Source organism: Anolis sagrei, chromosome 4 (assembly GCF_037176765.1).
Source record: "Anolis sagrei isolate rAnoSag1 chromosome 4, rAnoSag1.mat, whole genome shotgun sequence".
Classification (NCBI taxonomy): Eukaryota; Metazoa; Chordata; class Lepidosauria; order Squamata; family Dactyloidae; genus Anolis; species Anolis sagrei.
This window is the reverse complement of record NC_090024.1, coordinates 184753586-184775495: the sequence shown is the minus strand read 5'-3', so window position 1 is coordinate 184775495 and position 21910 is coordinate 184753586. Positions and strand designations below refer to the sequence as shown.

At 39.3% G+C, this 21910-nt stretch overlaps 1 protein-coding gene across 1 annotated transcript; it reads right to left on the bottom strand.

The window, feature by feature from the left end:
* Positions 1-4065: 4065 nt before the first annotated feature.
* On the bottom strand, positions 4066-21082 carry PSMA5 (proteasome 20S subunit alpha 5). The gene is made up of 9 exons (XM_060773234.2): positions 20865-21082; positions 18132-18198; positions 14478-14604; positions 12725-12792; positions 11470-11577; positions 11315-11373; positions 9194-9296; positions 7512-7598; positions 4066-4344 (listed from the first exon to the last, which is right to left on the bottom strand). Exons 1-9 carry the CDS (start codon positions 20891-20893, stop codon positions 4267-4269), a joined length of 726 nt encoding a protein of 241 aa, XP_060629217.1. The 5' UTR covers positions 20894-21082; the 3' UTR covers positions 4066-4266.
* Between the last annotated feature and the right edge of the window lie 828 nt (positions 21083-21910).

Sequence of the window (21910 nt, the reverse complement as noted above, 5' to 3'; positions counted from 1 at the left end):
CAAGCTTCCCAAAAGAAAGAAAACAACTTGCCATAATCTCTGGCAATCTTTGCAAACATTCTAGAAGGGACAACACGGCTCCTTCCGAAATTAGCTGAGGAACAGCTTGATCTCTGGGAAACTGCCCCATAAGCAATAAAAATCCTGTGGGCCACTGAGTGTAATCTTTATCAGGACCAAGTGTTTAAGTTGGCTGGGGAAACCAACAGGCAACTAAGCAAGATCACCACTTTGATTACCAGTTTCTTAGCTTTTATATTTATAAAGTCTATAATTATGTGATTAAAACAAAAAGGCTGGCTAAGATTACTCTGGAATAATAACATCCTTCCAAAGAGCCAGCTTTTAGGAAGCTGCTATTTTTCAAAATACCACCATTTTGAAACTTTGTGGGTTATTCAGGATATTCAAGAAATTTGCTGGTTTCTAGCTGCAGCTAATGCAAAATCCAGACATTAATCTTAAAACATAATTTGAACTTGTAATTATTTTGTGCAGGTTATCCACATAACAATTATCAACAGACCAACTGTATTTAAATCTCCATTAGGAAACAGCAGCTGGCAAGTTTGAAATGATAACCACCATTCCCTAGTGATTATTGCCAATAAATACAGGGTGGGACAGCTCTTACTAGAACAAATAAGAAAATAAAACATTAATACATATCCGATTTGGTATACATTTTTCCCCTGAGATGTTTACATAACATCAGCTATGACCACTATATATATACAGGGTGTTCCAGAAATGTATACACCCTTTATCAACTAATTGTAGCAATTATTTGAAGGCTAAGTAAATACACTTATATTGAAGAATAAATGTTATAAAGATTTAACCAGGATTACATAACCCATCTTAAATTATTATTTTATGTAGAGTTCATATTGTCTCTGCTTGCATTGTTGAAGCATGGAGTTGCAAACTTCATTTAAAAGTTTAACTTTGTGATTTCACAATAATTTTCTAGGGTAGGGAGAAACCAAAAACAATCCTTGAATTATAAATTGTTTTGGCTTTGCACATTTTTGGGATTAGATACAGAAAACCCTCAAGGAAGTTTGTGGCCTGTTTGTATTACAACACATACTAAGAGCCAGAGTGGTATCGTTGACTGAGTATTGGATTAGGACAATGGGAAACAGGGTTCAAATATTTGATCTGCCATAGAAATTCACTGGGTGATGTTGACAGGTCATACTCCCCAGCCTCAAAAGGCAAGGGAAAAGCTCTGAATATTTTCAGCCACAAAACCCCTGTGATAGGTTAGCCTTAGGGTCACCATGACTCAGAAATGACTTGAAGGCAAACAATAGCATGCTGATGCAGAACCTGTACAAACAAAGGCAGCATACCAGTTCATGTCTAATTCAGTAACAGGAATATGTACCCTATAACTCAGTGGTTCTTAAGGTGTGGGCGGCAGACCACCAATGGGCCACGAGGACAAAAACCTGATCCGTGAGCCTCCTTCCTCATTATTTATTTTTCTCCCACTCTTCTTGCTCCGCCTGCTACTCCTTCCCTGTCGCTGACCATGGAAACTGGAGCTGATGTGGTTTATCCAAAGCAATTTTCTGAATCAGCCCCCCAAACGAAATCTAAAGTTGACCAAAACCTGTTTCATAACCCTTTTGGCACTAATGCTGGAGTGTGGTCCCTGGTCAAAAAAAGGTTGGGAACCACTGCTATAACTGATTCAGAAAAATCAGTACCAAAGAAAAATATGTACTATCTTATGGAGGATGGGCATCATACAACACTCCAGAGGTTGTTAGGACTGCAATTTCTGTCATTCCAGCCATCACAGCCAATTGCGTGGAATGAGTTACAGTACACTATGTGGAAGACCTCATGATGTCTTGTTGCAGACATATGTCATTTCCTCAAAATAAAAGATGCACAATATAATGTATTTGTGAGTTTTGAAAACAAGCAGGAACCCATCAGAGATCTTCCCTACAGTTATTTTTTAGCTATTTAAAGTGTTTGGATTTGAACAGTGGGATACACAGATATACTTTTTCTGATGCTATGACAGATATGATAAGATTTGTATAATTTTCTAATAACTCAAAGACCAACATGAATACATACAGCTTTTAACATTTGGAATTGGCTGGTTTGTAGCAATCAAGAAGGACTTGCTTTTACTGCTCAAATAAGAATGGAACAAAGTCTTGTTTTTTTAGTTTGCTCACATGGTAGCTGGTACTACCAACTGTATTTAAAAGAGAACATAAAAAGCCTTTGTCTTACATGTTAGAGATCCTTTTTTTGTACAAACTAAACAAAGTCTAGATGAAATAAAAACCATTCTATGCTTTCAAAGAACTCTTCATATCATTTCCTATAAATTTAAAACACCTCTATTCTCACTGAAGAATGCATTACACCAGCTTAATCTAGGATCACATTTGCTTTACAATTTACTTCCCCTGAGCTTTTGTTTCAAAGGAACACTATACATTTAATGCAAACTTAAATCGCAGTGGATCCATTCTTACAGGTAATAGAAGGCACTAATGGATAAGCTCATTGCTATATGTTAGGTGGTACCTAGCCCAACATGGGACGTTTTTCTGCTTATTGCTCATTACACCCAATAACATTTGCTTAGTGAAAACACAGCCAATGGACATACACCCCTTATTTCTGTGTTAACCTTTACAATACCCCCATATATGTCTTTTCTAGCTGATAACAAAACATTATTGAGAACATTTTTGTAGCATTAAAGATGTCTGCCTACCGTTCGGATGAGGCAAACAATTCATTACTTTCTTCAACAAGTACATTCTATATGATTTCCCATCACCAATTTTTCAACAAAAGGAAGAATCCTGCATTTGTCTGGGTTCATTCACCGATTGTTTCGGAATAAATGAAATCGTTTACTTACATGTTTGAGAAACTGCTATAGACTTTTATCCCTTTTATTACAAACATCTGACCTCAAGCTATATCGTTAAAGGTTATTGATATGAATGAAACGGGATATGACACAAGATCATTGGCTTGCCTTGTGTGCCAAAATGAAAGTAAAGCTAATAAAAACTGTAATGTGATGTTTGGCCATAATATCAAATAAGGGAAATACAGAGCAGATGACTGGCAAACTTTAAACTTTAAGGAGGCGCATGAAATCAGCTGGATGATTTGAGTAGGACCTCAGTTTCTATGTATTACAAAGGCATATACCTTGCCACAGGAATATACAAGTGAAAATATGTAATGAGTTTGAAATGCACAATATTTTTCTACCTATAAAAGTATGGTTCTTTTTTTATATGTTAGCAAGTTGCATATTTAAAGCAATTCTCTAGTTGCAATGTCTTGCCTTGTTGAGATTCTGTGTTCCACATGAGGGAGCTGTATCACTAGAAGGCTAGAAACAGGAGCTCCAGAAGTAGCTTTCAAGGCCACAACATAGCTGGGAGTTCAATTACTAACTATGTTGGCCAGAAAAGGAAGAAAGTGCAGCACAGTAGTAATGTAAGATGAGAAAGATATTAGACACCAGCAATTAAGTTACTTAAGGGAAGAAACAATACAGTAATTTTAACTGTGGTCTTTGAACACTGGTCGTTTCAAAGGTTTAACTGTGCTGCAACTGATTTTTTGTGCAAACTTTCAGTGTGAAAAGGTGGGCCAGGGATACTAAACTGTTTCTCAAAAGTCACTTTGATACACTGGTGTAGTGTATAATCAATTCAGTGCTTTAAAGATCTCAGATTTTATATCATCCTTCCCAGCAACAGTGAACACTACTTTTGGGGGGGGGGGGGGGACTACCTCGTTTTTAAAAACCAAATGAAGGAATAGCTAATTGGAGCCACTAGCAAGATCACTTCGAAGCGGTACTGTGCATCAGGTACTAAGGTGGGGAAAGGGGGAAATAGTGGTGAATGGGGAGTGACTGCACAGCAGTCTTCTTATTATTTTTATTTTTTTGGTCTCTTGAAAACAGTTTTTAAAAAGAGGACAATTTCTACTGTGGGTGCTCAGCACAAATTTTAACAATTTCCCCCACCCCAGACCTTTATTGTAAAAGTAATAACATAAGAGTAACAAAATGATTTATTCTAGCTTCATCTTATTGAAGATCTTTTTATGTACAGAAACTGTAAAAAAAATCTTTGAGCCTTTGTTTAAGAGCAGGCATACGTGCTGCTGAAATAAAGTTACGGGCACTGGAAAGAAACTGAAAATTCAGTTTGCTGTGATCAGGGAATGAGGCAGTCGGAGAGGTTATCTCCCTCATCAAATATCTTTGATGACATCTTCAAGTTCCTCTTTCGTGTACATGTGGAACTTCATTCCAGGCTGCACTGTTGCAAGCTGTGAGAACAAAGAAAAAATAATTGCAAATGTTTTTAGAAGTAATGAGTGCTTGCATTAAACATGGAGCATAAAGATAGTTGCACATGGAATAGATGTTATTATTGCTGTCTGGATAGTTCTGCCTTGCGACTTCTTCCAGCCAGACACATACTAGTTGTCTGAAATAACTACTGAGACCAAAATTGCTTCCAATATGCTCGTATTTGCACAGCAAAAGCAAAACTAAGATCCTTTTATGAAGTATGCTTGATTCCATTTACAGTATTCATATAATAACTTTTGATTCTGTAGTACATTCCTTTAAGCATACTGAACCAAATGCATGCCATTTCTTCAGCCTTTATCCCATCTTCCCACATAAAAGAATAAGAGAAGATTGTGAAGCACCTAGTAGTTCTCCCATTCGTGGAAGATAGAGAAGTGTCGCTCCAGCAAACATCAGTCATGAATATATGGGAACAGGTGCCAGTGTCCTAAGCTGTTTGAGGCTCTAAATATAATCACCAGGACTCTGAATTCAGACAAGAAGTCTGTTGTGATTCCTCAAAACCAGTGTCATATGGTTTCTATAAGATATTCCCATCGACAAACCAGCTGCTGTGGAATGTACATATTAGCAATTGCTTCTAAATCAACTTCAGGGGCAGCTCCACGTGGAGTGCTTTGCACTCATCTAACTAGAAAGTTAGTGCATGAGCTTCTGTTTACAGCTTAACTCTCTCCAGGAGAAGCCATAGCTGGTAAACCACTCAAAGAAGTGGATCTTGGACTACTCTGACTCTACACATATATTCCTTTATAACAGTAATTCTCAACCTGTGGGTCCCCAGATGTTTTGGCCTTCAACTCCCAGAAATCCTAAGAGCTGGTAAACTGGCTGGAATTTCTGGGAGTTTTAGGCCAAAACACCTGGGGACCCATAGGTTGAGAACCAATGCTTTATAAGGAGAGCAACTCCGTTAAGGCAGGCAGTTTTCTCAATTGCTAGAATCGGAAATTACCAATCCAAATCTTAATGGGAAAGTTTATTGGGCCTCCCCCAACTCATGACAGCATCCAGGCATTGATCCAGAACTCTAGATCAATGGATGTAGCAGAGCTGAATGTCATCATAAGATCAATGGCATGCAATGCAAAATCTCTTAATGGCTTCATTCAACAACTCCATACAAATATTAGACAGCAAGGAATGGAACCCAGTGGCATTGCACAGTTTAATAGAAATGGAGCTGAAAAGGAGCCCCCAAATGCCACTTTTTCAAATTGGTCCCAAAGATAGAACGGAATCCACAATAAAACAGAATGTTCTACTGCTGTCCTGGAGAACTGGTCCAGTAAGTTACCATATTCAATGGTACCAAAGAAAACACTGCAGTAGCAGGAAGAGCAACAGAGTAACACTGCTGTCTTTCATCCAGAATCATTCCAACCAACAATGTTTAATATTATACACAAGCCTGAAGCCAGATTGGGATGGGTCCAATGGTTTGTTTCCTCCAAGTGGTTTCTAACTTTAAATATGTTTTAAATAGATTTTAATTGTTAATTTTTAGTGCTGTTTGTGTTTAATTCTATTTTAGTGTTTGTATATTTTAAATTATATACTAATGTTTTTATGCCCAACGGCCTTGAATCCCATTGGAGAAGATAAAGGGGTGTATAAGTGAATATAACAACAACAGCAGCAGCAGCATCTGAAATCGCCTAGTCACCACAAACTCAAGCACATTACCCAAAAGGGAACACTAGTGATCCTTCTCATATACATCTGGTTCCAAAAAGGTCCTTTATAGAAGAAGGCATGCTATAGCCTCCTTCGAGGCAGCTTCCACATTCTTCTGACACAGTGAGATAGTTGGTACACCCTAGTCATAGTCAATCCATCCATGTCTACCTTAGATCTTATCATCCAATATTGAGATGGGTCAAACTTACATATTATGGGATAAACTCATCATATGAACAAATGCAAAGTAAGATTTGCTAACTAGTCTTGCTGCTGCGTAATATTCACAACAAGAACTCAACACTATGGTAACTTTAACTATAGTCTATGATGTCATGTTTTCCACCCAACTATCAAGAAATCTGACTTGGCCACGGTGGTCCACGCTTTGGTTACATCCCGTTTAGATTACTGCAACGCTCTCTACGTGGGGTTGCCTATGAAGACTGCCCGGAAGCTCCAACTAGTCCAACGTGCGGCAGCCAGAATGCTAACACGACCAGGGTACAGGGAGCATACTACTCCTCTGTTGCTTCAGCTCCACTGGCTGCCAATTAGCTTCCGAGCACAATTCAAAGTGCTGGTGTTAACCTATAAAGCCCTAAACGACTCCGGCCCAGTTTACCTGTCCGAACGTATTCTCCCCTATGAACCTTCTAGGTTGTTAAGATCGTCTGGAGGGGCCCTGCTCTCGGTCCCACCAGCCTCTCAGACACGTCTGGTGGGGACAAGGGACAGGGCCTTCTCGGTGGTGGCCCCTCGACTCTGGAACTCTCTCCCACTGGAGATCAGAACTGCCCCCTCCATTCTGTCGTTCAGAAAACGGGTGAAAACCTGGCTATGGGGTTTGGCTTTCGACGGGTGAATCAATATTTCTGTGATCGGATAGATGACGATGAATGATGGGAAACGAATTCACTATGACGACTGACCATTGTTATTATGTGATTGCATTTTGCTGTTATAACGTTTTAATTGAATATGTTATATGGTGTTTTTAATTATTGTTTTGTGATTTTATTGTTGGAAACCGGCCCAAGTGCCCCGATAGAGGGGAGAAGACCAGTATACAAAATTGCTAAATAAATAAATAATAAATAAATGCATTTCCATACTGTAATTTAAATAGCAACAAAAAAAAGTTTTTCACTGTTTGCATATACCAGGGGACTAGAGAACCTTTCTTTACTTTTAACAAGTATGTGACTGAAATTGAGGCTGTTGCCATCTGTGTGACATGACAGAACTTTTATTGCAAAGCTGCGGAACAACAGAGGCAGCAATAGTAAGTATGAAATCTTCAGATATGCCAGCTGCACACAAAGATGTAAGAATCATAATGACAAATATAAGCCACTCTGACAAATGATGCCAACATTTATTTACTCAGGATATTGATGGAAAACACTTCCCTTTACCAGGAGGGTAAGATACATACCTCAATGTTAGTTGCATTCAGTTTTTCTTCCATAACTTGTTTCAGAATGACAAGGGATGACTTGATTGCTTCTTTCAGTGTCATTGACTGTTTAAAGAAATTGCAGAAGTTAAGGGTGGTGTACATGAGACAACTGCCATATAAAAGCTGTTTGTGTTCTATATGCGAAGGACTTATTTTGGATTAAACAATTTCCTCTAGTACTATAAATTCTAAAAAGGATACAAGGAATTGCTGGTTTTATATGGTGAACTACCATAGAAAAAATAAATTCATAGATTGTTTGCCATGGTGGCTTGGAAATATATGAAATTATAAATCCTTTGCTTGAGGAATATTTTTAGAAATCTTACTGCATATTAGGAAACAACTGCAATGAAAATAACAACAGTGAAAGATTTATATCTGAGTTTCAGAACAAATTTTAACTGAAAACTGATAATGCTGGTTCTGTTGTGTGTCTCTGCCATTAACTACTGTGATTTTAGGGGAGGGACCTATGTAAAGAGGTTGGCATTGCAGTCATGAAGTCTGCTACTACTGTATGTTATTGAAGTGTTATGAAAACCCTATGACAAATTTATTTATATGTACTTATTTACTTCATTTCTACCCTGCCTTTCTCGAACCTGAAGGGGACTCAAGGGGGCTTACAAATCCAGCAAAAATCCAATGTTGCATAGGTAAACAATAAAACACAACTCATTAAAATATAAAACAATCTAAACACATAGCAATTAAAAATACATATCAATCAATCACAGATTAAAATAATATAAAATGATGGGTTATTAAATATTTATAAAACTGCGTTTGGTGAAATGTTCAAGATCTAATTTAAATAAATCATACAACTGTGAAAGAATGCAAAGTGTCGACAATGGGCAAGTTATTTCGCAAGCAGTTTGCTAGTCTAATCTATTAATCAATAAAGAATCCTTCTCAGCATCCTAGAGATAATTTACACCAGGATTGTGGTGCAGCTGGCTGAATGTAAGCTGCATTAAGATCACTCTGACCAAAAGGTCATGAGTTCGAAGCCAGCCCGGGTCGGAGTGAGTGTCCGACCAATTGTGTAGTTTGTTGTCGACCTTTGCAACCCGAAAGACAGTTGTACCTGTCAAGTAGGAAAATTAGGTACCACCTAAGTGTGGGGAGGCCAATTTAACTAATTTATGAGTCCATAAAAAAGACTCCAGAAAAAAGCACTCCAGCAAAGCATGCGGGGAATGCGCAAGTACTTCATCAGTGTCGCAGATGGACGATGAAAGCAACAGCTCCTCTGGTGGCCAGAAAAAGTTAAATAGCCTCTGTGTATGTCTATATACGTTGTATGTCTAATTGGCATTGAATGTTTGCCATATATGTGTACATTGTAATCTGCCCTGAGTCCCCTGCAGGGTGAGAAGGGTGGAATATAAATTCTGTAAATAAAATAAATAAATAAATATTTTCTGGCATGTGTTCTCTAACCAGGTGACATGGTTGTTCTTATGAAGTTTTTAATTAGGATTTTTTTTAACGCCATGTCACAGAACTGTTCATATTGTGAACAATACCAGAATAAATGCCACAATGTTTCCTTTTACCTCCGGGTCTCTTAACCAAATATCTGCAGTAAACAGTATTTTATGAGGTTAACAAGCCAGCCAAGATATGTTTTTAAGACCTCAATTTGTTACCTTGTGATAAACTTCTTGCAGGGAGCTTTGTGCACCTTCTGATGCTGATCCAATTGCTCTCGCGTCACACTGTACAAATGTTCCAGAAGGGTCCATGTGAAACCTACAAAAGAAAAGATGACAATGAAATGAACAGGACAATCAACAAAGTATTCAAATTGTGAGGAAATTCCCTAGGAAATATTCTGTACTGTGTTGACATTATTCCCTAGAACACTGCCTTCATATAACTGCCTCAGCATCAAGAAACACTCCAGAAATGTGTATCAATCACAACCAGGTAAATGAAATGCCTTCTTTTTTCATAGGAGGTACTTTGAATCCAAAGTAGTATCTTTGAGGAAAATGATAAGCAATCCACATTGACTACATAAAGCCAGGTGGGTAAAATGTAGACCACATACAGCCTGGGACCCCCTTTAGTAGCCACAAGGTCATCTAAGGCCTCTTCCAGACAGGCTCTATATCTTAGGAACTGATCCCAGTTTTTCTGCTTTAAACTGAATTATATGAGTTCGCACTGCCAGTTAATCTGAGATAAACAGAAAACCTGGGATCACAGCCTGGGATATAGTGCCTGTCTGGAAGAACCCTAAGTTGACTGACATTTGAAATTGAGAAATAATCACAATAAAATACACCAGTTCCCCAGATTTTATAAATGTAAATGTCACTTTTAATTCTTAAGAAAAAATGCATCAAGCTTTTCTGATGAACATTGGGGGAGGGGGGGGTTACGTCACTCTAAAACCTTCCTTATGCCATTTTAAATGATCTGCTCTCCTATGAAACTCAGGAAGGCCTGTTTCTTTAAAGAGTGCTTGGAACTTTGAAGCGTACAGGGCATTTGGTTACCGCTGCTCTCCTAACCCACCGAAGGAATGCCATAGCAGACGACAGATATTATATTACCAGTGCCTCTGCTGCTCTTTTCAAAAAGACCAAAGAATATTTGTACCATCTTTAGTCCTTCTTTATAGCCACTCTAAAATTGTGCTTGTTCAAACATTCAAAGTTATGTCAATGCAACTGTGCTGTGTAGCCCTGTGTTATCTGAAGCAGCTCTTTTGTATTTATCTATGAAAAGAACTGTGTTCCCCAAATTATAACAATTTGAACAGTATAAATCCAAAATACTAAGCAGCTCACACTAGCCCACTAAAGAGGTATCTTTTATTCAAATCCATTACGCTGTAATGCTTATCACTTGTAATTTCCTCTTAGATTATTGCCTGAATCAAGAGCATTAGGCTGTACTATAGCTTGGGCCCCTTCTACACTGCCCTATAATTCAAATTATCAAAACAGATAATCCACATTATCTGCTTTGATCTGGATTATATGAGTCTACACTGTCATACAATCCAGTTCAAAGCAGACCATCTGGATTTTATATGGCAGTTTAGAAGGGGCATTACCCTGAAACATTCTGGCCTTATAGATGTTTTTGGACAACTCTTTACCATTTTGCCCTCAAAACATTCGAAGGGCCATAGGTTTTCCATTCTACTTTATAAAAATTTGTAGGTAAGTAGTTTAAACCACTGAGTCTAGTGTACTGTCTCTAACAATTTCTATGTGGGACATAAGCTTTAATATTTCAGTTTTAGTGATAGCGAGATCTTATCTCAGCCTGAGGTTGAGGGTGGCAATGGCTCCCACAGGATCCTTGAAGGTTACACACATAATCACCTTGCCCTGAATCTCCAACAAACATTCAATATCTTTGCTCTCAAATGGTCAATAGCATTTGCCTGAGCCTCATGTGAATCGGGTGCTACTCTTCATTTTCAGCCACCTCCCACTTCAGGGCTACGCAGGCTTTTTTTTTCTTCAAAAAACTTCATTTTTTGACAGTCATGTCCTACTTCTAAGCAGTCCTGCAGAGGCCAAGACACTGTGGAGTCACAATTTGCCATTTAGAGGCAAAAATATGTTGCCATCCACCCAATGTTTTAGGTGGAGGAATGCTTGCCGTTAACTTCTTAAAGTTTGGCTTGTAGTTAACTTTTTTAAAAAATCTAGGGAGTTCCACTTCTTTAACAAGCAACAGCACATTAGTCAAATACTCTGCACTTGAAAATACACCGAACAGAGTGAAGAAGCTAAGACCAAACTTACAACTGAGGTCCTTTTTCATCGACTCCTCCAAAGAGCAGTGCCACACCAAACGGCCTTGACTGGAACAAACAGGCAAAATGAACAGCAATTTAATAACTGAATAACTGGATACTGCCAAAAATTCAAAATAAAATGGGCAAAAAAATTCTACTAACCATTGCACCCGGATCAGCATCTTCTTCTCCAAACTGTAATGCTAAGTTGGACACTGCCTGTGTCACACTCTCTACAGTCATGATTTCATTGTACGTAAACCAGTGATTCTAAGAAGAAAAAAATCCTAATCCATATAGGCATTTTCATACAATGGCTTTTGATTTTTGCATATGCAGACACGTGTCTAAACAGAACACATAAAACAAAACTATCACAAAACAAATAAAGAAACTTATCTTATTCTTAGGAAAAAACAATTTCTGGTTTCTTCAGTTCGGATGCCTAGATTTTCATTAGCTGTGACATTATTGCCCATATCATTGAAGTGCTTCACAACAGAAAAACTTGAGAGCGGTCTCTGCACACTGTTTTCTTACTATGCTCTACCATGCTCTTGCATAGCACTTCACAAAATAGTTTCTGGCCTAGGTAGCAATTTGCTTCAAACAACATTTGGCAAGTCAAATATATGCCTTCTTTCACTGTTCATAAGTACCTACAAAAAGCAAAATGATACTATCTCTATAGTGACAATGCAGTTGCTAGGTAAGAAGAACCATAGGAGATCTACATACCAATTGCAATACTGTGCCAAAATGGAATGCAGAAGAAACAGGGGCAGGTGCTTTAATATCACCCATGGCCCATCCATTACAGGTCTTCCTCTTACAATAACCACATATCATAACGAAACAAGACTACAGTAGCCTTTGCCAACTGCAACATACTTCTCTTGAGCATTTTAAATACAAACTCAATTAGGGTCATTTTACATATCTCTAACCATACAAGAGCCACATTTTCTGGAGGAAATTCCTACTCAGACACTGGACACCAGAACCTAAATGCAGAAATCAACATTCTGTAATGAGATCATTAAATGTCATCCTAGCTGTAAAGAAACAACTTACAGAGAAGTGGCTCATGTGTAGTAAGGTGGACTTTAAATGTCTTTTCAGTCTGACCTGAAAATTCCTAAGGAAGGCACATATATAGCCAAAGTAGAAACATTGTTGGGGCAGACTATTCCATCAAAAACTGAGATCTCAATGTTATGATGGTTATTGCAAGCAAGGACTATGCATGCATTGAAAGACTTATGTTTATTTTTTGTTAAATTGAAGTGTCATAAGTAGAGTATTTGGCAGCCTTAGAAAACAACTGTTTTCTACACACCTGACATGGTTTCTCTTCTCCCAAAAGAGTCCTTTAAAACGCTTTCACATGTATAGTTAGAGTGGTAGAAAAAGTTACCTGAGTCTCAACTCTTGCTTTGTCAATTAATGTCTTTGCATCAGCTATTAAACCACTCATTGCACAGCCTGGAGGGAGATGAAAATAAGTAAAACTTAGACAACCATAAACTTTCAGTGATGAAATTTCCCATTAGGCATACAGCTTCTATGTCACCCACATTATGTATCAACAGTTGTAAGACAAAAGAAAACAGAGTACAGGGCATAAATGTTATCACTGTTCCATCTTCAGTCAAGAAACCCCAACTAATTTCATTTCTCAGACTTCTGAAATCTGTATATGGGGTTATAGCCTCTAGGGCCCTTTCTACACTGTCATACAAACCAGATTATCAATGCAGATAATCTACATTATCTGCTTTGAACTGGGTTATATGAGTCTACACTGCCATATAATCCAATCTGGATTTTATATGGCAGTGTAGAAGTGGCCTAGATCTGCTGAGTAAAACATGCATGGAAATTACCTAGATTTGCTGGAAAAATACAGTGAAACTAACATGGCATAGGAAGATCTTTCAACTTTCCAAAAAAAAAAAAAACACCAGTTATGAAAACTCACTAGCATTTCAGGAGCATGAAAAACCCCTAACCTGCTACATTATACCATAATAAAATCATGTTAGAAGTCCCATGGGCACAACTACAGATTCCATACAAGAAAATTGGTTCCGCAGTCATCTTTATGTACTAAGGATTATTAAAATATCAGTAATACACACTTAGATCTTTATTTTATTTATTTTTTTTAAAATGTAGATAGCCTCACAAATGTCTTCAGTCTAAGTCCTATGAAAGGTTAATGTTGTCCTTGAGTACTAACAAGATCAGAATAATACTCAGTACAGAGAAAGGAAGATGACCAGAAAATAAATTCCTAAGGAGCAGGTTCCAGGTTTCAAGGAGGGTGTGTGCGTGCCCTGTGCAAGAAAGTGTCTTGAGCACAGAGGACAGGCTAACATTAGTGGTCCAATCAGTGAGCTTCCAGCACAGACGTTGGCCAAGGATCAAGCGTTTACATTGCAATTCCCTGCCCTCCAAGTTCTAAATTTGGGGACAAGCTTTCATTAGCGAGGTCACACAGAACTGAGTTACAGCTGCTGCTTCCTACTCCTGCAACTATGTCCTGCTGGCCCAGAGCCTGGAAAACCAGTGACCAGCACCATTAAATATTAATTCCCTACCAAATAAAGTCTGCACACAGCTCTGTGGGTTGTACTACGGGAGATATGATGAGGAAAGTTTTATTCATGCACGTGCTGCCATTAACATTGAAAAGCGTATTTTACAGATTCTAAGATGCACTTTTTACTCAAAACTAAGACTCAAAAAAGGTATGTCTTAGAATTCATGGCATCCTAGACTTTTTATAATAAAAAAAAAAAGATCAGAAGTTATGGCAGCTGAGAGAGCAGGAGGGGAGCCAGTGGGGAGCAAGAAGCAGCCATCAAGAGTGGAAAAGACAGCAGCGAAGAATTGAGGAGACGAGAAGCAGCTGTGTGGGCAGTCTTTTTGCAACTGCCACAAAGAAGTAAAGTTGGGGTGAGGACAGGAGTGCAGAGGGGAGCCAGAACAACAACCAGTTCCTAGGTCTTCCTGATCCTCCTCTTACCCAGCAGAATATCTTCGAAAAAGAATCACCACAAATTGAGGCTCAAACTAGGGAGGGGGGGGGGGGGGGCATCTTAGAATTGATGGTGTCTTAAAATCAATGAATTATGGTAAATAAATAATGCTTTTTTTACTCTTACCTATGTGAGAATCTATTTCGACAATTTTCTCAATGCTGCTGGGTTCCATAAGCGGGGATGTGATCCTCTTCTCCACAGCCAGGCAAACCCCTTCTGATGTCTGAATTCCAATTGCTGTCGAACCAAGCTTTTTTTTATATATAAAAAAGAAAAGATCACTACCAAACAACTTCTGATATTTCACAGCTTACATCCTAACCTGGATTTCTTATTAGTAGATCCAAAATGCAGGCATGCTTTAATCTGATGAAGAATCTCCTTTTTAGAAAAACCAGATCAGCTCCGGGATGGATCAGACAGGCACTCCCCCAGCCGTTGTGGAGTCAGCCAAACTGTTCAGACAGAGGGTTGTTGTAAGTTTTTCGGGCTGTATGGCTGTGTTCCAGAAGCATTCTCTCCTGATATTTCATCTGCACCTATGGCGGGCACCCTCAGAGGTTGTGACATCTCAGAGGTTGTGAGGTCTAACAACTACCATTTCAAGCTACACAGAGAAGCCATTGAAATCCACAAGCATGTGGACAATTTCAAAAGAAAGAAAGAAATCATGAAAATGAACAAAATCTGACTGCTAGTATAAAAAAACACTCTAAAATCATAACAGTAAATAAAGAACAACACTCAAAAACAGGGGGCTCCAGACAAACAATCAGGGACAGCTAATCACCTCCCAACAAAGGATTCCCCCAGGCAGTAAAAAGCCACCCCTAAAAAATGCTAGGCCATTAAATGTTAGTCAAGGTAGACAATTGAAACATTCACACCTACCTCCAACTGACAATAATTCTTTCTCCTACCTGGACATTCCATAGATATATTAACCCCATTTTCCTATTTTCCAACAGACCTCACAACCTCTGAGGAGGCCTGCCATAGATGATGGCGAAACATCAGGAGAGAATGCTTCTGGAACATGGCCATACAGCCCGAAAAACTTACAACAACCCAGTGATTCTGGCCATGAAAGACCCAAATTCAGGGGATAATGTGATTTCTGGCGCAGAATTCAGATTATCCCTGATTAACATGGGACAAGGTTGCATTAAAGTGGCCTTACTTCATGTTACCCTGGATCAGCTCTATGTGGCACTTGGCCACCATGTAGTTGATCTGGACCTTAATTGACTAAATGGTCAGTGCAGATATGCTCTTGTGCCTTTTTAACGTGCGGGGGGGGGGGGGGGGGGGACCTGGAGATGATTATTTTGTCTCTCATTTTCTCCCTGTTTTGCTATTAACACCTGCTCAATAAGGCAGCTTTTGTTTACCCAAGCTTGTTGTAAATAGACACATAGCTATAGCTGCATCAGAGCAGAATCCTGCTGTTTCACTGTTCAAGCTTTATTACACTGGGTTACTGTGAGTTTTTCAGGCTGTATAATCATGTTCCAGTAGTACTTTATTACACTGTTCACTGCAATATGGAAAGTTTCTCAGAACTTTCTTCACCATTCCTCAATGCTGCTGCTAAAAAAACTTTAGATATAAAAGATAAGGAAGAAAGGGGGACTGGGCGAGCATAAAAATACTTTGTAAAAAAGAAGCCTCTTTCTTGGAGACTTTGTTAACTGAGATATGTCTCTATTTGCAGCTCAAGTTGAACTCAGTGGGTATCAGTTCAAGTCTAGTCATGTCTGACTGGGGGGTGGTGCTCATCTCCATTTCTAAGCCAAAGAGCCAGTATTGTCAGTAGACGCGTCCAAGGTCATGTGACTGGTATGACTGCATGGCATGCCGTTACCTTCCCACCAAGGCGGTACCTATTGATCTACTCACACTACAGGGCTGCACTGTGTCAGTCAAACAGCTAGATTGGCAAAAGCTGGGCCTAACAGTGGGAGCTCACCCCGTTCCCCATATTCAAACTGCCAAGCTTTCGGCTAGCAAGTTCAGCAGCTCAACGGCTTAACTCCTGCGCAACCAGGGGCTCGCAACATACTATATTGGTCACTAATTGGGAGGAACACACTGAATATGTCTATAAATTATGCTTTCTTAGGCACCTGGAAACAGGTGTATCTCTTAGATAGACTGGTGAGGAGCTCTTAAGTGTTGGTCACTCAGAGGTTAGCTAGGAACAGTCAACAACTACTTCAGAAATGTCAGATGATCACAGTCCACCTCTAGAACTTCACAGCTATAAGAGAAGATGGATATCTGTCACATTTGCCTTACAGTGGTAGCATGATCACCACAGTAAACATGGTGACTGAAAATATTAAAACCTACACATTAGTTATCTACTCATACAACCAGCACAACAGGTGAGTCAGGATTTCAATGACACTAGCTGTTCCTATGTACCAATTTCCAGTTCCTACAGTTTCATTTAGCTATTTTCTCATCTTACAAAAAGGAAAATGTGACCTGCATTTTAAGCTATGGCAAAATGAAGAAGTAGTTCTGAAGAATGCCAATCTTGTGCAATTCCACTATGAATAATTACATGAAAAATGGAAATATTCGATTCTGTCATTTTTATTTAGATAAGCTGTCCATTGATGTAACAAGGTGCTGTTTTTTCACCTGTCCCAAATATACATCAGTATACTAAGAAACATCACAAAATACTGCAGCACAGTACACAGAGATGACCAGGGAATGGTGCTTGTAGGGAAGCCAAATGTACAAAGGTTTGACTACAGAAAGCCTCTGTCGAAGCCTTAAAGCAGGAGTGTGCAAAATTCAGCCCTCCACATATTAATGGGTTGTCAGTAGCGGTAGTTGAGGCTTATGGGCATTCCAGTCCAACAAAATCTGGAGGGCTGAACACTACAGGGCTATACTGTGTCACTCCCTGGTTTAAACATTCAAAATCATTACTTTTTAAATCCTTTCTTTTTGATCACATGGGTGTTATGACTAAGATAAAAAGTGTATGACATAACTAAACATACACAAAACTATGGTAATAATAATCATAATAATTAAAAAACTTTATTTATACCCGCCAAGAAGGACTTGAGGTGGCTTACAGAAGCACATACAAGTGCCATAACCACATGAAATACAGGTAAAATCACATCAATATATCAGACGAGACAGTAGTACACAATATGTATTGGCTCCACAATCTAAGCACAAATTCATAATGAAGATGACTAGTTGCTCTCTTCTATGAAGTTTCTATGCCAAATTCATTAAAATGAATTCTAATGCAGTCTGGACGAAAGTGCTACAAACCAATTTAAAACAGCTATATTGTAAAGCAGAAACATTAAAGCCTAGTGTGAGCTAAGTGTGTAATTCTGGTAAGAGAAGGAGAGAAAGACAGAGAGAGAAGTTTCATGCCTTTTACAGTATGCAAAAAGGTATATTGGAATGACTTTAGAATTTTTTTTGGAAGTAATATATGAGAAGATATTATCTGACTTTCATGGTCAGTCCTAGGCCTCCTGTGAGCAATCTTCTTTCCCTCCCCTACCTACAGTAACTCTCAAGGAATTACTCAAATTAATATTCCAGAAGTATGCAACTGTATATAGCAAAAGATCACATGAAAAAAAAAATATTTCTGAATTCAAAAATACATATTTGGGAGCACATTGCTGAAATTCTGCAGTTTAATCTTTGAGATTTCCCATTCCAATCCATCCATCCTTGTAGAATGGATGTGGAAATATTTAAGACAATCGTTTCAAATGTTTATTGTACCTTGATAGCTTCAATGGCATATTCCACCTGGAATAATCTTCCCTCTGGAGAAAAAGTGTTCACACCCCTATAATTGGAAGACAAAAGTCAAATGTATAACCTAATACTATGCATGTTTACTCAGAATTTAATGTTCCTAGGACCAAAATCTTCAACAATGCTAAAGACATGTGCCAGCAGATCACATATTCAATTGAAATAATGGTACTGACTGCATTAAAGCAAGGGCATTTATTTATTCATTTCATTTCTAATCAACAGAACAACCTGTTGAAAACCTAAGATACAAAACATCAACAAAACATGAAAATTGTTCAGGGTAAGGCCAAAGCAAAAGAGATCAAAGTGTGATCACATTAGCCTTACTCCAAGTTTCCAGTGTACTTGGTAATGTCTCTTTATTAAATTAATATGAAATATTTCCGCAAAAATGTGTAGCTTTAAATAATTTTAAAATTAACTTATATTAATTTTTTTAATGAAACTATAAAACAAATTAAAAATTGCAAGAATTAAAGAAGTAACATTTAGATTCCCTAAAGAATGAGACAACTTCAACATATAAAAAGGTGCATTTCTCTTAGCAGGATAACACGCTAAGGCCCATTGTACACTGCCATATAAAATCCAGATTATCTGCTTTGAACCAAATTATATGGCAGAGTAGATTCATATAATTCAGATAAAAGCACATAATGTGCATTATCTGCTTTGATAATCTGGATTTTAAGGCAGGGTAAGAGGGGCCTGAAGACACTTGAGCAGTGAGAAGGCCCTTCATTTAGTATTTGTTTATAAAATTAATATTAGCAGGACTCTATAAATTTATTTGATATTCTCTATATAACTAATTTAAATTTTCTAGTTTTCTTTTTCTTTCTTTACAATACATTTCCAAGTTATTTTCTTATGTAACATTTAGCTTCATCTCATGTAGAAGGATGAATGATTAATAAGTTCAGCCCAGCTCAGTGTAACTGAAAGCAAAAGCTTCTCACTATGACTAAGGAAACTGGTTGAGGCCTTTCCTACTCAGCAACTGAGACAGTACTTTATTGTTGCACAATGCAGTTAGCTCTGTTTGCCCTGAACAGGAATATGTTAACTTACTACTACCTTGAGATCTATGATAAATACAGGGGACCTTTATATATACATTTCTAATTAGCATACAATTTGAAAAAAGGGACATAAACCTCTCCAGCAACAAATCACTTGTTCCTTTGCCTATTGGTGAGCATATTGGAAACACAAATAAAAAAGAGATAGGTTACTGTGAGTAATCTATATAATGACTAGAAGACCTCAATGGTCTCATCCAATTCTTTGTTTCTATGATTCTGCAGTGAGATAGCTTGGAGATGGAACCTGAGTTAAACATGAAATTAATTTCTGGTTCATATTCACCTAGCCGGAAGGTAATTTTACAAACAATATTTTAAAAAATGTATGTGCATGAAGCAAAGTTAGTGTATGCTGAACCATCAGAAAGCAAAGGTGTCACTATTACAGTCACCCACGTGGACAAGTTTGGAACATTTCAGGTTTCTGGATAAAGGATACTCAAGCTGTATAATGACAGATGTCTTTGTAATAAATATTAGCTATTGATGCCTCTACCCTCCAGGTGTTTTGGACTCCAATTCCCACAATTCCTAACAGCCGGTAGGGACAAAGTTTGCCCATGCCTGCTCTACACTGTAGAATTGATGCAGTTTGATACTTTAACATCTGTGGCTCTATATTATTGTTGTTTTTATTTTTGGTAGGGGGTGAGGGGGTTATATTAAACCACAGAAGTGAAAGTGTTGTCAAACTGCATTAACAGTACAAATCGGGCCTACACAATCTCTGGCCTTCCTGGTATTTAAGATTTCAACCCCCAGAAGTCTTAGCCAGCTTTTCCAATGGTCATGAATTTAGAGAGCTGAAGTTCAAAACACCTGGAGGACCATGAGTTCTGCAGGCCTGATATAGATGGTGCCTATGTATCTAGTGTGCATGCTGAACAAGATGCCTTAGGTCCATGGTTCTCAACCTGTGGGTCCCCAGGTGCATTGGGCTACAACTCCCAGAAAGCCCAGCCAGTTTACCAGCTGTTAGGATTTCTGAGAGTTGAAGGCCAAAAACATCTGGGGACCCCAGGTTGAAAACCACTGACTTAGGACCATGGTTCTCAACCTGTGGGTCCCCAGGTGTATTGGCCTACAACTCCCAGAAAGCCCAGCCAATTTACCAGTTGTTAGGATTTCTGAGAGTTGAAGGCCAAAACATCTGGGGACCCACAGGTTGAGAACCACTGCCTTAGGAGAATGAATGCAGTTTGGCACCATTTTAACTGTCATGGCTCAATGCTATGGGGAAAATGGGAATTGTAGTTTGTGGAGCCACCAACACTCTTTGGCACTGAAGGCTAAAAACCTTTTAAAACTACAACTCCCGGGAGAAGTGGTGTCAAACTGCATTCATTCTACAGTGTAGAAGAACCTTGACTGTGCAAAAAGGAAGCTCAGAGGGGTGACTAAGCGCATCCCAAAGGCCCCTCGTCCCACTGAAGGAACCAAGTGGTGGGCTCCAGAAAATGGGGAAGGGGAGGAAGAAGCGGAAGCAGCTCTCCCCCACTTCCGTTGGCATGTAAACGCCGAGCGAGCGAGGGAGCGCGCCGGGCCTCCCAGAGTGACTCAGCCCCGGCAGGACCAGGCCGCGCCTCCTTCTCCTCCTGGCCCAACTCACCTGTCGTACTCGGAGCGAGTGAGGAACATGTTGCTGTTAGCGACAGTGGCAGGAGCAGCAGAGGAAAAGGATGGGACGGAAGGGCGCCCGAGGGGAGGCCGCAAACCTGACTGGAAGCCGCTACTTTAGGTCGAGGATGGCTGCGGCCCTGTCAGCGTAGCACCCGGTTTCACTAGCCACTGCGTCCCGCGCATGCGTGGTCCTGCGCGCCGTACGTCTCGCACGCTCCGCCGACCAATCGGATGCCGAAGCGGGATCTTACAAAGCTATCTTCTCATTGGCCCTTACGGGGAAGCTCGATGCAAGCGCTGATTGGCTGTCGGATGCCAGTCTTTTTGGACTTCAACTCCCACAATTCCTAACAGTCGGGAGGCTGTTAGGAATTGTGGGAGTTGAAGTCCAAAACACCAGGAGGGCCCAAGCTTGCCCATGCCTGATCTACACCGTAAAATGAATGCAGTTTGACCCCTTTTCAGCTGCCATGACTGAATGCTATGGACTCATAGGAGCTGTAGTAAATCAAAACAGTAAATAAAGAACAGCACTCAAAAACGGGGGAGTTCCAGACAAGAAACAATCAGGGCCAGCTAACCACCTCCCAACAAAGAGTTCCCCCGGGCAATAAGCAGCCAAGCCTTGAAGCTGCAAGGCCATTCAATGCTAATCAAGGCGGTCAATTGCAACATCCACACTTGCTTCAAACAGACAAGAGTTCTTTCTCCCACCCTGGACATTCCACAATGTGAAATATGGATTACGCATAGCAGAGTGTAAATTTAGGATAATCATGATTCTAAATTTATGTGATCTCAGAAGGCATCAGTTATGGGATGCTGGAGTGCACTATTAGTTTGATTTTCCAGTACTTTTCCATAGTTCCTAAGATATAGGTCCAACTCCATTAGAACCTACTCCTGGATACCTCACAGACCTCACAACAGACTTCACAACCTCTGAGGATGCTTGCCATAAATGCAGGCGAAAGGTCAGGAGAGAATGCCTCTAGAATATGGCCACATAGCCCGAAAAAACCTACAACAACCCAA